Source organism: Anopheles gambiae, chromosome X, assembly GCF_943734735.2.
Source record: "Anopheles gambiae chromosome X, idAnoGambNW_F1_1, whole genome shotgun sequence".
NCBI lineage: Eukaryota > Metazoa > Arthropoda > Insecta > Diptera > Culicidae > Anopheles > Anopheles gambiae.
Genome location: NC_064600.1, coordinates 107,035 through 122,702, shown reverse-complemented (window position 1 = coordinate 122,702; position 15,668 = coordinate 107,035). Strand labels below are relative to the sequence as shown.

Here is a 15,668-nt window from a genome sequence, read left to right as displayed (position 1 = left end):
TTGTTTGGAGAGGATTCCAGAGAATAGAGTAAAATCGAGCGAGAACATCACACCGTGCACACACACACACATACACACATTTTACAGCTGTCGGAGACCAGGAAAGAAACCCCTCATATGTGAATGTATGTGATAACATTCATGAAAGAGAAAGGCTTTTCCGCAGTGTCTTTTCTTCTGATTGTTGCGCGGCGGGAAATAAGATTTGCGTAAAATTCTTATTTGTGTGCATTCTCTCTCCGTGTGAATGAGTACGTGTTTATTTCTGCGTGCGTGTGTGTGTGCAGCGTGATGCAAGTGCTGACGTTTTTCTTCTCAGCTCCCATTCCGCTCCTTTCCCTTTGCGCTGCTATCGCCTCTCTTGTTTTCGTACGAAAATTCACAGCGTGCAGCTACAAACACAGTGAACCCTCTAAGATATAGATGATGTCTTCAAAACATTTTGACGGGTTTCGAGAATAATGCCTGAAACGAACTTCTCCTAGATGCTCCTAACAAGATTTATTGAATGGCAGTTCGAAATACTTTATTTTGCAGCCAAAGAAGGTCATATTTTACCACTTGGTGTTCTTGGATACACAATAGCAACACGTTGACTTAGTTTCCCTAAGATGAATGTTGAAAGTTCACATTAGAGAGACTCCACCACATTACTGTTTTACTCTGTTCTGTTGTAGCCATTAGCGCTTAATTATTGTTCATCTCCCTTTTTCTCGCTTCTCTATGTCTTCTTATTATTTCCCTTTGTCTGTTCGTTATCACTATTATGGTATCGTTAAGAGTTTGCAAAAAAAGATAGGAAAATACATATACCGACAATATTAGCTCTTCGCTCAGGCTCGATCTATACATGAACAGTGCTTTCACACTCCGGCATAACATAATACACGCGCAAACACACACGCACACACAACTATTAAATTTGGGCATATCTGTTAGACTGGGCTGACGGCGAAATAAACAGTCGGCGGTAAAGTACTGTTATGGTCCTCGTCCCATCCTTCTCCTGCCTAGTTCTAGGAAGATCTGCTGCCGTTCCGCCCTCGCCGGTCTAATGCTGTTGCATGCAACGTTTGGTGGTGTGTGAACCGTCTTAACTCGAATTGCACGTTTGCATGTGTACCCGCTGGCCGCCTCCGTGATTGAACCGGCTGTAGGAGCCGCTCTCGTCACTGCCTTCGTCCTCTTCGCTCGCTTTTTGGTACTCTTCCAGAGAGAAATCCATCTGTAACAAGGGGAAAACGGCAAAAGTTTCAGTGTTAGTACTTATAGAGCTAACAATCAGTGAGTGCGTTAAAGGAAAAAGAACATTATTCAATGTTTGTTACTATATGTAATTTTCCAATAGAATATGATAGCTAACGCTCCGTTTTTGCTGTGTCTTTTACAGTGTACTAAGCGTGTTCAATTATTATTTGTAGCAAGGGTGAAAAAGTCAACTCAAATAAGGACTTGAGTCCACTGTAGAATCATGCCGCTTATATTTTACGCATTTTACAATCAAACTGGCAACCAACAATGCCAGCCTATTTTTCTTTTTAATATGTAAACATGCGCCAAGGGTATGAAAACGATGAGCGCAATAAACGGAAAATCGCAGATCCCTTATGTTTACAGATCACAGATCTTTATCCTTTCATAGATGACCATTTGTGGCAAGGGTGAAAAAGTCAACTCAAATAAGGACTTGAGTCCACTGTAGAATCATGCCGCTTATATTTTACGCATTTTACAATCAAACTGGCAACCAACAATGCCAGCCTATTTTTCTTTTTAATATGTAAACATGCGCCAAGGGTATGAAAACGATGAGCGCAATAAACGGAAAATCGCAGATCCCTTATGTTTACAGATCACAGATCTTTATCCTTTCATAGATGACCATTTGTGGCAAGGGTGAAAAAGTCAACTCAAATAAGGACTTGAGTCCACTGTAGAATCATGCCGCTTATATTTTACGCATTTTACAATCAAACTGGCAACCAACAATGCCAGCCTATTTTTCTTTTTAATATGTAAACATGCGCCAAGGGTATGAAAACGATGAGCGCAATAAACGGAAAATCGCAGATCCCTTATGTTTACAGATCACAGATCTTTATCCTTTCATAGATGACCATTTGTGGCAAGGGTGAAAAAGTCAACTCAAATAAGGACTTGAGTAGACTGTAGAATCGTGCCGATTATATTCTTCGCATTTTTACGTTTTACTGAACTTAATTATCGCACAAAGAGAATCATGCAATCAAGCCAGACCTTTTTCGGGTTTAATAATGCGCACCATGTTAAGATTACTCATGTTAGTTAAATGAAGCAATTGACTGATTAGAGACAGCGTCAGAAACAGGGACAGCGGATGTTGTACCGCCCTTTATAAATCAATTCAATCGACGATTTCACTTGATTGTTAGAATATGCCTAGCAGACTATCACTCTAGTTTAATAAATTAACTAGAAAAAAAAACATTAAAAATACTACTTACATCGATTTTACAATCGTGCAGATTATACGCTTTGCTAAAAAAATGCTTGCGAGACACTACTAAATACACCTGATCAGCATAAACTCACCATTTCTACCGTCTCGTGGTCCTCCGGGATCGGATCGGGCTGCGGCGTGGGAAGATACTTTCGAATTTCCGGTACCACCTCTGGGGGCAGCGAGTCCGGGAAACCCACAACAAACTGTATAATCAGCCGGCCCTTTTCTGTTGGGTCATTCATCAACGGCATGCCCTCGCCGTACACGCACTTGGTCGACAGGTGTTTCACCACCTCGCCCGGACAGGACTGAATCACGATGTCACGCGCGTCCAGCGTTTTGATCACTTTGCGGAAGCCGCACAGCGCCTCCGCGATCTGCAGGTGCAGAAACACCAGTAGGTCCTGGCCGTTGCGCTTAAACACGGGGTGCGATTTCTCCTCTACTACCAGTACGATGTCGCCGGGCCGGCAGTCCGGCTCCTGGTCACCCTCGCCCTTCAACACGATCCGCTGCTCGTCCACCATGCCCGGGTACACTTCGACCTCAAGCAGCTTGCGCATGCGTACCGTTTTGCGCCCGTTGCACTCCTTACACCGGTCCTTGTCGTCAATCGTTTCGCCCAGCCCACGGCAGTTCCGGCACCGCTCCTCGTACTGCTGGACCAGCCCGGGCGCGATCTTCTGCACCTTCGTGATGACGCCCGTCCCCCGGCAAGGGGCACACTTTTGCGATGCGCCCCGCTTGCCGCCGATGCCCTCGCACGACTCGCAGATCACATTCTTCTGCAGTGCCAGCTTACGCTTCGTACCGGTGTACAGCTCCTCCAGCGTCACGGACAGCGTGTGTATCACATTGGACGTCTGTCGTTCGTTTTTCCTACACAGTGCATCACAGAAAGGCAAAAAGGAGGTGTCGAAACGGGAGAGATGATGAATAGGTATTTGTTGGACAGTAAAAGCGAGAGATGATAAAAAGGTACAGGTCTGGCTCTTACGCATCGGAGACGTTTGAGACAAGCCATTTAACCATGCAAAAAGATTGCTGGTATTAAATTGTTAGCAGCAACATGTGTAACATCGACATACCGTCCCGAGAAGCCACCGTTAAAGAACATGTGGAATATGTCCATCGGGCTGTGGAAGCCACCACCGCCGCCGCCCGCACCCTGCTTGATAGCGGCCTCGCCGCCCTCGTCGTAGATGGCCTTTTTCTCCGGATCGGATAGCACCTCGTACGCCATCGAGATCTGCTTGAACTTCTCTCCCTCGTTCGGGTTCTTGTCCGGATGGTACTTCAGTGCCAGTTTCCGGTACGCCTTCTTCAGCTCGTCCGGCGTGCAACTGGGCGCAACGCCGAGTATGTCGTAGAACTTCGTCTCAAAAACCATCGTGTGGCTGTGTGCGTGCGTTGATCGGCAGAAAATGTTTGAGTAAGGTTAGCGGCGCGCGTATGTTTGTGAGTTCGTCCCACCAGTTCGATAGCTGGAAAGAAAGCAGAAACACGCGGTTTAGAACGGCATGAATTATGCTGCCACAATAGGGCAGCCGGTTGAGCAGATATGCACGGCGGAACCACGCGATTTCGCGAACGTTCGCCTGTTGACGCTCTATCTCGTCAATCCACTGCTCTTGTCGGCCAATTATTCACCATGTTGCTACCAATGCTGCTGGATTTCCGCTCGCAGTAGCCCCCTCACACCGCCCCCCCCCCCCCCCCTCTCTCACCAGCCAGACATGAAAATGCGCAGACACATACGTAATTCTAACCTTCGAAACCGTTTGCATCGTTCCGGAACGTCAGGGACCATGTTCTTTTTTTGTAGCAATGGAAGCAGTGGACACCACACACTTCCTATCATCTAAGAGTGATACCTCCCTGTGTATGTGTGTGAGGCCGCTTTGGGTTATCCTTCAACACCTGGTCCTGATCACACAACTGCCAGCGTGCGTTCCGGGGCTTACCTTGTATTACTGTTTCCGCGTACCGAAGATGTCCCGTTCGTTGCAGCCCACGTAGCGCCAGTACAAACCGATGTAAAACTAGTGCGATTTCACAGGAGGACACCGCACGGGTTAGGCATAACGAGGTGCTGCCTCTTGATCGCCTGTTCTGGACCGATTTTCCTTTCTGCCTTGCCTGTAGCCGCGTACGCACGCACACCCGTAAAAACACGATTCGAATGTTCTGGAAGCTTCTTCTTTTCGCTGCCTACTTGCTCTTTCTGTATACCTACACCGTGGGTAGCCTATGCGGACAGTGCACCTGAATGCAAACTGTCACTTTATTTATAAGTTTTTTTTCTACACAAACAAAAGCGGTGTAGTAATTTGTGGACGGGTAAAATTTGTACTTTAAAAACACTGCAATCTGGATGGAAATTTATGAATACGGCCGTTTGGAAAGTAATAAGCCCGCAGGCTTTAAAACACTGTGCTCGCGCTATGAGAAAACGAGACAGATAGGCGATATGTGGCTCGCTCTGTCCTGGGGTCTACATAAATAGGGTCTACATTTCTTAAAAATTCTCGCCACCCCAAGGTGTTATAAATGACAAGGTGAAGTTGTTCAGAGCAGAATGACATTTCTCGACTTGACATATGTCTTCCGGGGGCTCCGGTATAAAAATCGGGGAGGGCTGGTGCGGGGTAATGAAATTTGTATGCAGAGAGTGACAGATGTCCCCCACAATGTCGCCCAGCAAAAGCGATAAAAATCAACCTTCTAAATACATTATCCTTGCGCCACCCGTAGTGGGCACGTTCGAATTGACTCACTGACAGCTGTCAGCTTTTGTATCGGTTATTCTACATTCCCATCACACCTACAGCGCGCACAGTGCCCATCAGATGTGATCTAATTTGTTCCTGTAGCGACAATGGATTGTATAAAATTTAAAATCTGTTTTGCTAATGCGATTATGGTTATAAATTATATTTCTTTGCGGAAAATAAAAAAGAGGTGTGAAAATACGTTGAAAAGCAAAGATTGTGGCTTATAGAGTGCTGTGTTGAAATATTTAATTCATAAACACCGTTGACTTTTAAACCATACATCGCACGTCAACGTAACCGTGGCAGTATTCGGTTAAGTAAACAATTGTCATGATTATTTATGGCAGAAGTTTAGCACCTAAAATTTGATCAAAATTTTTTTTTATTTTTATTTTATTTTTCTAAATATACATAACTACAAATAGTCTCCGAGATACACGGTTTTCTAAATTGCTAAGAAGGCACCTCTTCTATATTCCGCCTTGGCTAAAACCTATCATTTTAAGCCCAATGACACGATAGTTAGTTATATTTTTATAAATTGTAAACGAGCTTTTGTATGGTTATTTTTGAACAAACCATGCTTAGAGAACGTTGGATTGCATGCGGAGCAGAACGCTACGTCAAGTGCACAAACAGTCAAACATGACGTATGACAGTGGCACTCACGAGCCAACCTGCGCTCGTACAACGATAGGTAGAAACAACAATTAACGCTGCTAGAAACCACACCCCATCAAATAGCATCGCAGTGAGCTGTTGCAGCATCACAAAGCAAAGCCTCGAACCCGCCAACGATTAGGGAGTGCCCCGCGCGTGTGTGTGTATGTGTATCTTTGAGTGCGTTCTCAGTTCAGAGTTTCAGCAATAACCGCGTCCGAAAAGTGCATTCAACTGCAAATGGTTAGCTGGATGCACCCGAAACCATCATGTTACGAGTGTCCCTCAACCCACTACTACTGCAGCTCGTGCTGATCGGAGCGAGCGTGCTGGTGCACCAGGCGGCAGGGCAGCAGGGTGGCGTCGGCGGACTGCTGCGCAGCAGCAACAACAACCCCTTCTACGACATGAGTCCCGACGACGACTATCTGGTCGGAGCGGGCGGGGGCCAGCGGACGCCCGCCAACGTCGACGATCTGTTCCTGCGGGCGGGCGATCTACGCAGCGCGGAAGACTATTTCTGCCCGGAGCACTGGGCCGCGTTCCGTGGCACCTGCCTGCGGGTGCACAAGTCGCCCCGGAAGAGCTGGTACGCGGCGCAGAAGATCTGCCAGGCGTACCAGGGTGAGCTGATCAGCGTGGACACGATCGAGAAACACTCGTTCGTGGTGCGGCTGCTCGACCGGGACGTGAGCAAACTGAACCGGTACTACGTGTCCGCCCGCCAGGTGTCACCCGGCAACTGGGTGAACGCGGACAAGAGCCAGTTGATCGCGATCGAGGATGCGATCAACTACGAGCTGCTGAGCGCGGACACGGCTGACGAGTTCCAGTCGTACTTCGAGGGCGCCAACGTGCGCAACGCGGTCGAGCAGGGCGAAGCCGAAGGGGAGAACGACCCGCGACGGTACTACCAGTCGGAGCGGTACCGGAACCGTAACTACCTCGTGCTCGGCTTCAACATGCACAAGGAAAAGTGGCAGTTCTATCCGGTGACCGGGGAGGAGCAGTACCTGTTTGTGTGCGAGTCGCGCACGTTGTACAGCCAGGACAACCTTAACACGCTGCTGGAGGACCGGCGCCAGTTCGACTACGGGCTGGAGCAGACGGACGTGGAAAAGATACCGCGCGGCCCATACTTCATCCGGCAACCAGTCGACACGACGTACGACACAGGAAAGGCGAGTATTACGCGCGACGTGACGCTGAGCTGCCTGGCGGGCGGGTACCCGACGCCCCGCTACACCTGGTACAAGGAGGAGTATGTGAAGGACAATCTGACGGTGATCCAGATCGATCCGCTCCGGAACGCGCGGCACACAGTCAGTGGTGGCAATCTGATCATCCACCGACCGTCCCAGAACCTGGACCAAGGCACGTACCACTGCACGGCCCAGAACGCGTACGGCAAGATCCTGTCCGAGAGCGTGCAGCTCAATTTTGGCTACATTCTTGAGTTTAATCTGCAGCGCGCGCCCGAAAAGGGCGAAGAGAACTGGGGCAAGGCACTGGTATGCGAGGAGCCGCAGCACTATCCAGACGTGAAGTTCTACTGGTCGCGCAACTACTTTCCCAACTTCGTGTACGAGGATCAGCGTGTGTTCGTCAGCCACGACGGTTCGCTATATTTCAGCTCGCTCGAGGTGATGGACCGGGCGAACTACTCCTGCACGGTGATGAGTACGGTCAGCGACACTGGACGGAATGGGCCGTTCTTCGAGCTGTCCGTGTCACCGTCGCCCCACTACCAGGACCTGATTTTTGCCAACACATTCCCGAAAGCGTTCCCAAAGGTGCCGCTCGCCGGCAAGGACGTGCGGCTTGAGTGCATGACGTACGGGTACCCGGTCGCTTCATATAACTGGACGCGGCGCAACGGTAACCTGCCCCGGCTGTCCCGGCTGGAGAACTACAATCGCGTGCTGCTGATCCAGAACGCGACCGTCAACGACAACGGCGAGTACGTGTGTACCGCGCGCAACGGGAAGAAATCGATCACGCAGAGCATCTTCCTGAACGTGCAGATGGAACCGAACTTTACGATACCGCTGCGCGACCGTACCAAGGACTTCCAGAGCTCAGTTTCGTTCCTGTGCGAGGCGTACGCAATGCCGGACGTCAACTACACCTGGTACAAGAACGGCGAGCTGATGGAGGAGGACAGTGCGACCGGGGGCGGGCGGCTCAATCGCGACAAGTACACAATACAGGACAACCTGCTCAAGATCAACTATCTCGATCCGGAGGAGGACAACGGCATGTACCAGTGCAAGGCGACGAATCAGCTGAAGGGCGTGTACTCGGCAGCGCAGCTGCGCGTCCTCAGCATGAAGCCTTCGTTCAAAAAGCGCCCACTGGAGTCGGAAATCTACAGCATCGCGAACGGCAACACCACAATCCGGTGCGAGCCGGAGGCAGCCCCGACACCAAAGATTGTGTGGAAGAAAGATGGCAATGTCATCGGGAGCGGGGGTCATCGGAAAATCTACCCGACCGGGACGCTCCACATCTCGCCGACCTCACGGGACGACGAGGGCACGTACACGTGCATCGCCTCGAACACGCAGGGCATGGCGGAGTCGAAGGCGCGCTTGATCGTGCTGCAGGAGCTGCGCTTCACCGAGCAGCTGCCGCCGAAGCAGATCAAGCAGATCGGCGAGATGCTGTTTCTGCGCTGCGACGTCACGTACGATCAACTGCTGGACGTGGCTTTCGTGTGGACGCATAACGGCCAGCTGCTGACTGGGCACGACGATGCAGACGAGCAGCGACTGCGACAGCAGCCGATCGGACCAGCCCCGGACGGGGCCCGCATACGCATCCACTACAACACGCTCGAGGTGCACAACCTGACGCTGGTCGACGGGGGCGAGTACGAGTGTGTGGCGAAGTCGTCTGTCAACCGGATCGTGTCGCGCGCGACTGTCCTCATCCAGGGGCCGCCCGGTGCACCCGGTGCGGTGAAGGTAATCGACATCAAGAAGACGGAGGCACTGCTCGAGTGGACCAACGGTAACGACAATGGGCGCCCGATCTTGTACTACAATATCCTCGGCCGTACCAACTGGAACCGGACGTGGGTGAACGTGTCGACGCACGTGGTCGCGCAGGAAGCAGACCGATACAACGGACGCCGGCAGGCGACCGTCACCAACCTGACGCCGTGGTGCGGGTACGAATTTGCGGTGGTGGCCGTGAACGATCTCGGCCTCGGTACGCCCAGCCTCCCATCGCCGATGTACAGCACGCTAAAGGACCGGCCGTACATAGCTCCGCGCAACGTCGGCGGCGGCGGCGGCAAGATTGGCGACCTGACCATCACCTGGGACCCGCTGGCGCCGCACGAGCAGAACAGCATCGACGTGCACTATCGCGTGTTCTACCGGCTGCACGGGCAGCGCGAGTGGGCCAGCGAAGAGCTGCAGCGCCAGGGCAACGTCGGCAAGGCGGTCATCCACGTGCCAACAGACAAGTATTACACGCGGTACGAGGTGAAGGTGCAGGCGGTGAACGATCTCGGCGTAGGGCCGATCAGCGAGCCTGTGGAGATTTTCTCCGCCGAGGATATGCCCCAGGTGGCGCCACAGCAAACGATTGCCCGCAGCTTCAACTCGACCGCACTGAACGTGACGTGGGTGCCCGTATCGCAGACGCGCGAAACGATCCGCGGCAAGCTGATTGGCCATCGCGTAAGCTAACCGCTTCGTCCCGCGCTCAACGCGCGTGTTGAAAATGGTTGCTAACTTATTCAATTCTTTCCCGCAGCTCAAGTACTGGAAGAAGGAGCACAACGAGGAAGACTCGGTGTACTATCTGTCGCGCACCACCCGGCCCTGGGCGTTGATCGTCGGTCTCGAGCCGGACACGTATTACTTCGTCAAGGTGATGGCGTACAATGCCGCGGGCGAGGGCCCGGAAAGCGAGCGCTATCTCGAGCGGACGTACCGCAAGGCGCCTCAGAAGCCGCCGTCCTCGGTGCAGATCTACGGCATCAACCCGTCCACGATCAAGGTGACATGGCGCTACATCGCACCGTCCCAGGACGAGGAACCGGTGCAGGGCTACAAGATCCGCATCTGGGAGAAGGACCAGGACATGTCGAGCGCGAACGATACGGTGGTGCTGGTTGGCCGCAAGCTGGAAAAGTACATCGACAATCTAACGCCCGGTACGTGAAAACATTCCCGTTTCCCCGTGTCCAGTTAATATCACACAACTAATTGACTATCGTATTGACTTTTCCACTCTTCCGCCAGGCAAATCGTACAATCTGCGTGTGCTCGCGTTCAGTAATGGAGGGGACGGCCGCATGTCCAGCCCACCGATCCAGTTCCAGATGGGTAAATAATTGGGGCCCGGGAATATCAACAGCCCCGGGTGGCTCATCCCCTAATTTTTTCTCACTTCTTATCACTCATTCATCAAGCGGAACAAAGCAAAAGAAAAGGCTAAGAGCACAAAGCTTAGTAGTGCGATATTCAGGACATCACTTTAACAACAATATGCTGAAATACATATAATATATACGTTTAAAAATGTATCTAACCATATACTCACACAACACACATTCATTTATATGCTCCTCCATCCTCCAATCGCTATCTGTGACGTTTTATTTGTTATCGGTTTTCTCTCTTTTTCGCAGGCATCACGCAATCGCCCCTGAACGACGCAACCAGCCTGTCGGTTCCGTTCTTTACATTGGTCACGCTGCTATGCGCATTGCTGTGCCTCGAGTAAGTGTGACGCTTGCCGAACGGTTAAACAGTCACGCAACCTTCGTCGCCTTCGAAAATGCCATTCCACACAGATACACACAAAATACGGCATAATGCGCTTCAGTGACCTTATGCGGAAGCGTGATTCTGTTGTTTGCCTTTTCTTATTTTCCCGCGCTGAGTGTCGTTTTGATCGGGCGCCTTATAGACATAAGCGTGTAGGTTAGTTTCGATTGTCAAATGGAAATTTCATTACAGTGGAAGGTAGATAGATAACGAGAGAGAGATAGAGAGAGAGAGAGAGAGAAAGAGAAAGAGAAAGAGAAAGAGAAAGAGAGAGAAAAAGAGAAAGAGAGAAAGAGAAAGAGAGAGAGAGAGAGAGAGAGAGAGAGAGAGAGAGAGAGAGACAGAGAGACAGAGAGACAGAGAGACAGAGCAAGGAGAGATGGGAAGGGGGGGGGGGGGGGTAATTATAGGTAAAGGAAACAGAATGGTATTTTGAATGATAGGTATATTTACAGAAAAATATGAATATCAACATCCGTCCAGCAGTAAGCTAAGAATTTACAAGACGATCCGTCCTATGCGAGTCTGAGGCGAAAGATGTACAGGTATTCCCCGATGTACGCTATAAATGCGGACCGCAGGCCATAGCGTATCTCGAATATTTGCGTTAGTCAAATTTCGAGGTTTTCAGACAATTATAGTTAATTTTCGTGAAATTTTGCATGAAGCGGTTAAAACATTTTAGCCATTTAATCAATTCATTGATCTGATTACAACTGAATATTTTAATTTTGATCTTTCCTTTTAAAATAGTTTTTTATATATATAATAACTCGGAATTTATTTGGCATTTGGCAATTGATGAGTCTATCATCAGCAATACACAACAATAAGCTCAAATGACTGTCAAATTTAGAAAGTTGCTTATAGAGAAATCTCTTATATCGGGGAATACCTGTACTAGTGAGACAACGTTTACATCTAATTTACAAAACGAAACAAATCGATTACAAAAATAAAGTATAAATCCATGTAAGACCAAACAAGCCCACATTTTTACTTCCAACGCCAAACCTGACGGAGTCAACAGCTGAATAGTTTGAACGAATCATCTGTGATTATAATGTAACCTGTAAAATCTGTCACGGTGTAACTAAAATCACAATTTACAATGCGAAAAGCGACACAAAAAACATTGCGTCACGAAACAACTATCCACAGTGGCGTACCGCATACACCACACAGTTAAAAACCCAAAACGCGCCTAAATGTAGGCAATCGGACATATGGAATTTTGAATCTGCCGTTTCACTTGAACTGCTTGATAACGCGTAATTGAGTCGCCGTAATTTCAAATCCTTGTGTACGCGCATCCGGTGAATTTGTACGGGTCATTGAACCCTTGGCGTCCCCAATATACCCAAACTAAATTCTGTCGCTCAATGTAAAAAGGGGATGGTCAGTTATTGAGCGTGCATGTATGTAAATATGTGTTAAAGGAAGAACACCTTTCATCCCGGCTTGTTTCTGAGGGGGTCGAAATGCAATGTCTCCGTACAAGCGATGATTACTGTTTACGACAAAGCCCAGAGAGCTATATTTTACCCTCGTATTTTTATACGGGCAGCAGCACCACGCGGCTCGGAGTGGGTTAGGAAATCGTTAGAGCGCTTTCGGTTTGTCGTGTTTTTTCACGTTCAACCGCTGCAATAAAGCGCCCTTCCCGAATCGTGACGATAGAATCTCATACATGGCGGGATAGCGTCAATTGTAAAAAAGAGAAGTAAAACTCTTTTTACACACAAACACACTCATGCACCCGGACGACGTAATTTTGCAAGGTAGATTGTGCGTGGCTGTTTGTTCTTTGATGTGTTAACACAGTAAAATGCATCTCCAATTCTCCGTGCGTGAAACATACGTAAAAGAGCATAGGCAATACTCCCTGTCTCTTCCTTTCTTTCCACCCTGCTGTGTACCGCCAACAAAGCTCCATTAAAAAGACGACCATTTCACCTGTGCCTGGGGGACGGCAACGATGCTAGTGTGCGTGTTTGGTCAGCAAAGCGAAATGCTACCCGATCCATCAGTCCTCCGCGCCAACCCTACGCGGTTTCCCTACAGGGGTAGAGCGTTTCATAGCGCATAATCGTTAGCTTCACGCTTGATTATCATCAAAAATACCCAAGCACCACAACCAATATGCTTCTTCGCTCTCTCAGACTTACTGGTCTGTTGGGTAGAACAAGAAAGCATGTTGATTTTGCAGTTGGGTATTTGCTATTGCTTTTCAATTTGAGAATTTGTCCGCTCGTGTTAACCCCTTGTGTCTTTCTCTCTATATTTCTCTCCTTCGCTTTTTCTCTCTCTTCTCTCTTTCGCACACACACACACATCGTTCGACCCAAGCTCGACCATCGGTCAACAGAGCAGCTCAAAACGCCCGGCACGTGCAAGAAAAGGAAGCTCGTAAGCGTGAGCACAGAACAACCAAATGTTGCCCCAAAATCGACATGTGCCCGTGGACGGCACTGCGCCGGTGTATATACAATGTAGGACTTTGTGTGCGTTTGTGTGTGCGTGTAGAGTCACCATTAAACGATTATGGGGCTTCAAACCTGGCTCTCTTTCCCTCTCTCCCTCTGCCGTCCGAACAACTCACCTTAGCAACCGCTTACCCAGCCTGCAGGGGAGCTCTGCCAAAAAGCCATCCACGCATAACTCTCGATTTTCTTCGTGCTATTTTGTTGTGTTTAAATCTATTTCAAAAGCAGAGTAATATTTTTGTGTACCGTTTGCTTCCATTTTGTAGATTACTTTATTTCTCGTGCCAACGTCAGCCCAGCAGAGCCGCACTGCTCTTAAATACATTCCAATCAGAACGGCAAAGTAAAAGCCAAACGCACACCGAGAGCGTTCTACAAAGTATAGACGACACACGATACAGCGGTTAGATGCAGGGGTTAGTGTCGCTATAAACGTGTTTCTACCAAACCTTCGAAGCCGCTGCCCCAACCTTTTCCGCAGTAGTTTGGCGATCATTGGTCTCTAGCGTTTCCCAAGCGCCACATATTAAGCTTAAACGACTGGAAAATTTAATGTACATACAAAAAAATCGAAAACATCGAAGGTTCACTGCATTTGCTCAATAGATGGCGGCATTTTACTCATCGTTATATTTAAACAATTGTATCGCCGTTCTAGTTCTAGCAATGCATAATTTCAATGCCAAGCCATACAACATTACAGAGAGAACGTGCAAGCTATCAAAGCGAGGAAAATTCCACTGGGTTGGCTATCTCACCAACAAATAGCCTCCGGCCTTTTTTTACTAAAACCTGTCCTAAAACCTTTACCCTCATCCAAATGATCGTAATAATTTTCGAAATAGCATAAACGTCCGATCAAATCGCATTCCCAATAGGTTGCAGAGCACAACCACAGGATTTACTGATCTTCTCAGAATGGCAACGGGAGTCCAGTGAAGCCTACGGTAATCATCTACTCGTATAGGAATTATATTTTCCTTCAAATCTACGTGGTCAATCCAGTGCTGCAAAATGTCACTGTCAAAGTCATACAAATTCTCAAAGTCATAAAAACGAAATCCATATCAGCGTCACGTACTTAATTGTGATAATCAAAGGTGATGCTCGAACAGTTGATTACCAATGGATGCTTCGTGGCATTTTTGCGACCAAGGCTATGTCATGACTTTTTTTTGCTGTGATCCGTTCTGCCAAATGTCACTGACATAGACAAGACTAATTCCGGCTGAAACAAAATAATGTCAGCGCCTCAAGCTCTACTGTGATGATCATATGTGATACTCGAACAGTGTTGCTGCGGGGACACCCGCGAGACAACCCCTGCCAATGTACGAACGAACCATGACGTGCGGGCACGCATCTGTAGGCTGTTTCGCTCCCACCTGCTGACCTTCCGTATATGCGTCCTAGCCTTCCTGCTGCCGCGCGAATCCTCCGCTCACCAGGGTGACATGTAGGGTGTCTACCATTTACAACACTCACCAGCCGGACAAAATATATTCAAGCCCGTATGCTGATGTACGAGAGAAGAGTAGACAAAGAGAGTGTGCGTGTGTGTAAGCGTGTGTGTGTGTGTGAGAGAGAGTGAGATAGTGTGTGTGTGAGAGAGAGAGAGAGAGAGAGAGAGAGAGAGAGAGAGAGAGAGAGAGAGAGAGAGACAAAAAAACGTATAAGCCATAAGACCGAAAGACACACCAAAACGATCACCTCAAGTAAAGGCAGAGTGCGAGAAAAAGAGAGCGAGAAAGCGTGAATGAGTATCATCATTCACAAAACCAAAGCGATTTTCGACGGTACGCGGGATCAATCCGAAAGCGAAGAACAGCCTACAGCCAACAACACCAACCGAAAATATAAAGATTCGAGCCGGAATCATCGATGAGAAAAGCGAACTCAAAAGGGAAGAGAAGAAAACGGAAGAAAACGCATTACACACACGCGCGCGTAAGGAACAACACCCATACCGATTCTAGCGCGTAGAAACGTTGCCGCTCGTATAAGAGTGCTGGGGGAGACAGGGTGATTGTAAAATTGCTTTCCCTTCTTCCCTTTGCTCTGGTACGGTATGCGCTACACAGCGCGCACGACACTTCCACCCTTCGCCGGAACGTACATTGCTTGTGTGTGAGTGTGTATCACGCAACGAGCCTTTCAGCGCGGTGACCGCGTACCCAACCGAAATGCTTGTGTATTTTCCTCGCCCTTTATTCCTTCCTCTTTCAACAAATATTAAAATGAGCGAACGCAAAAGAGCGCAAGCATGAACGAGAGAGAGAGAAAGAGAAAAAGAGAGATAGAGAGAGGTAGAGGGAAGAAGAAATCGAGAGCGATGCGACAGAGCGAATGAGAGCGAGAGAGCTCTCGTTCTCGCTCTCACTATCGCTATGCACTCCGTACAGTGCCCGGTTATATCACCGCACTGTTGCTGTTGTTCATCTTCTCCCTAATGCTTCCTAATAGGAGAGAGAGAGAGAGAGAG

At 48.9% G+C, this 15,668-nt stretch overlaps 2 protein-coding genes and 1 long non-coding RNA gene across 4 annotated transcripts in view; 2 read left to right on the top strand and 1 right to left on the bottom strand.

Moving 5' to 3' along the window:
* Window positions 1-500: 500 nt before the first annotated feature.
* On the bottom strand, window positions 501-5,052 carry LOC1272268 (dnaJ homolog subfamily A member 4). The gene is made up of 4 exons (XM_311152.6): window positions 4,447-5,052; window positions 3,571-3,966; window positions 2,572-3,361; window positions 501-1,225 (listed from the first exon to the last, which is right to left on the bottom strand). The coding sequence occupies exons 2-4, from the start codon at window positions 3,870-3,872 to the stop codon at window positions 1,094-1,096; spliced, it is 1,224 nt and encodes a 407-aa protein (XP_311152.5). The 5' UTR covers window positions 3,873-3,966; window positions 4,447-5,052; the 3' UTR covers window positions 501-1,093.
* An 869-nt stretch (window positions 5,053-5,921) lies between these two features.
* LOC1272269 (contactin) lies at window positions 5,922-10,979 on the top strand. Of its 2 annotated transcripts, XM_311153.4 has the most exons (4): window positions 5,922-9,605; window positions 9,682-10,084; window positions 10,173-10,256; window positions 10,562-10,979. In XM_311153.4, exons 1-4 carry the CDS (start codon window positions 6,186-6,188, stop codon window positions 10,654-10,656), a joined length of 4,002 nt encoding a protein of 1,333 aa, XP_311153.4. In that variant the 5' UTR covers window positions 5,922-6,185; the 3' UTR covers window positions 10,657-10,979. The 2 variants fall into 2 exon arrangements, with proteins under 2 accessions (XP_311153.4, XP_061510181.1); XM_061654197.1 differs by having other exon boundaries at window positions 10,173-10,979.
* Window positions 10,980-14,589: 3,610 nt separating this feature from the next.
* The window catches only part of LOC133392831 (uncharacterized), a 6,512-nt gene continuing 5,433 nt past the window's right edge, over window positions 14,590-15,668 (top strand). The window contains exon 1 of the long non-coding RNA XR_009765827.1: window positions 14,590-15,668. This exon is cut by the window's right edge and continues 630 nt beyond it. This is a non-coding gene — a long non-coding RNA (uncharacterized LOC133392831).

What these genes read in the sequence shown, in the direction of transcription:
- LOC1272268 (XM_311152.6), bottom strand. Translation starts at nt 3,872, where the DNA reads ATGGTTTTTGAGACGAAGTTCTACGACATACTCGGCGTTGCGCCCAGT. An exon ending in AACGGTGGCTTCTCGGGACG is followed by an intron (nt 3,362 to 3,570) that starts GTATGTCGATGT and finishes TGCACTGTGTAG; the next exon opens with GAAAAACGAACGACAGACGT. An exon ending in ACCACGAGACGGTAGAAATG is followed by an intron (nt 1,226 to 2,571) that starts GTGAGTTTATGC and finishes CCCTTGTTACAG; the next exon opens with ATGGATTTCTCTCTGGAAGA.
- LOC1272269 (XM_311153.4), top strand. Translation starts at nt 6,186, where the DNA reads ATGTTACGAGTGTCCCTCAACCCACTACTACTGCAGCTCGTGCTGATC. An exon ending in GCAAGCTGATTGGCCATCGC is followed by an intron (nt 9,606 to 9,681) that starts GTAAGCTAACCG and finishes TCTTTCCCGCAG; the next exon opens with CTCAAGTACTGGAAGAAGGA. An exon ending in CATCGACAATCTAACGCCCG is followed by an intron (nt 10,085 to 10,172) that starts GTACGTGAAAAC and finishes CTCTTCCGCCAG; the next exon opens with GCAAATCGTACAATCTGCGT.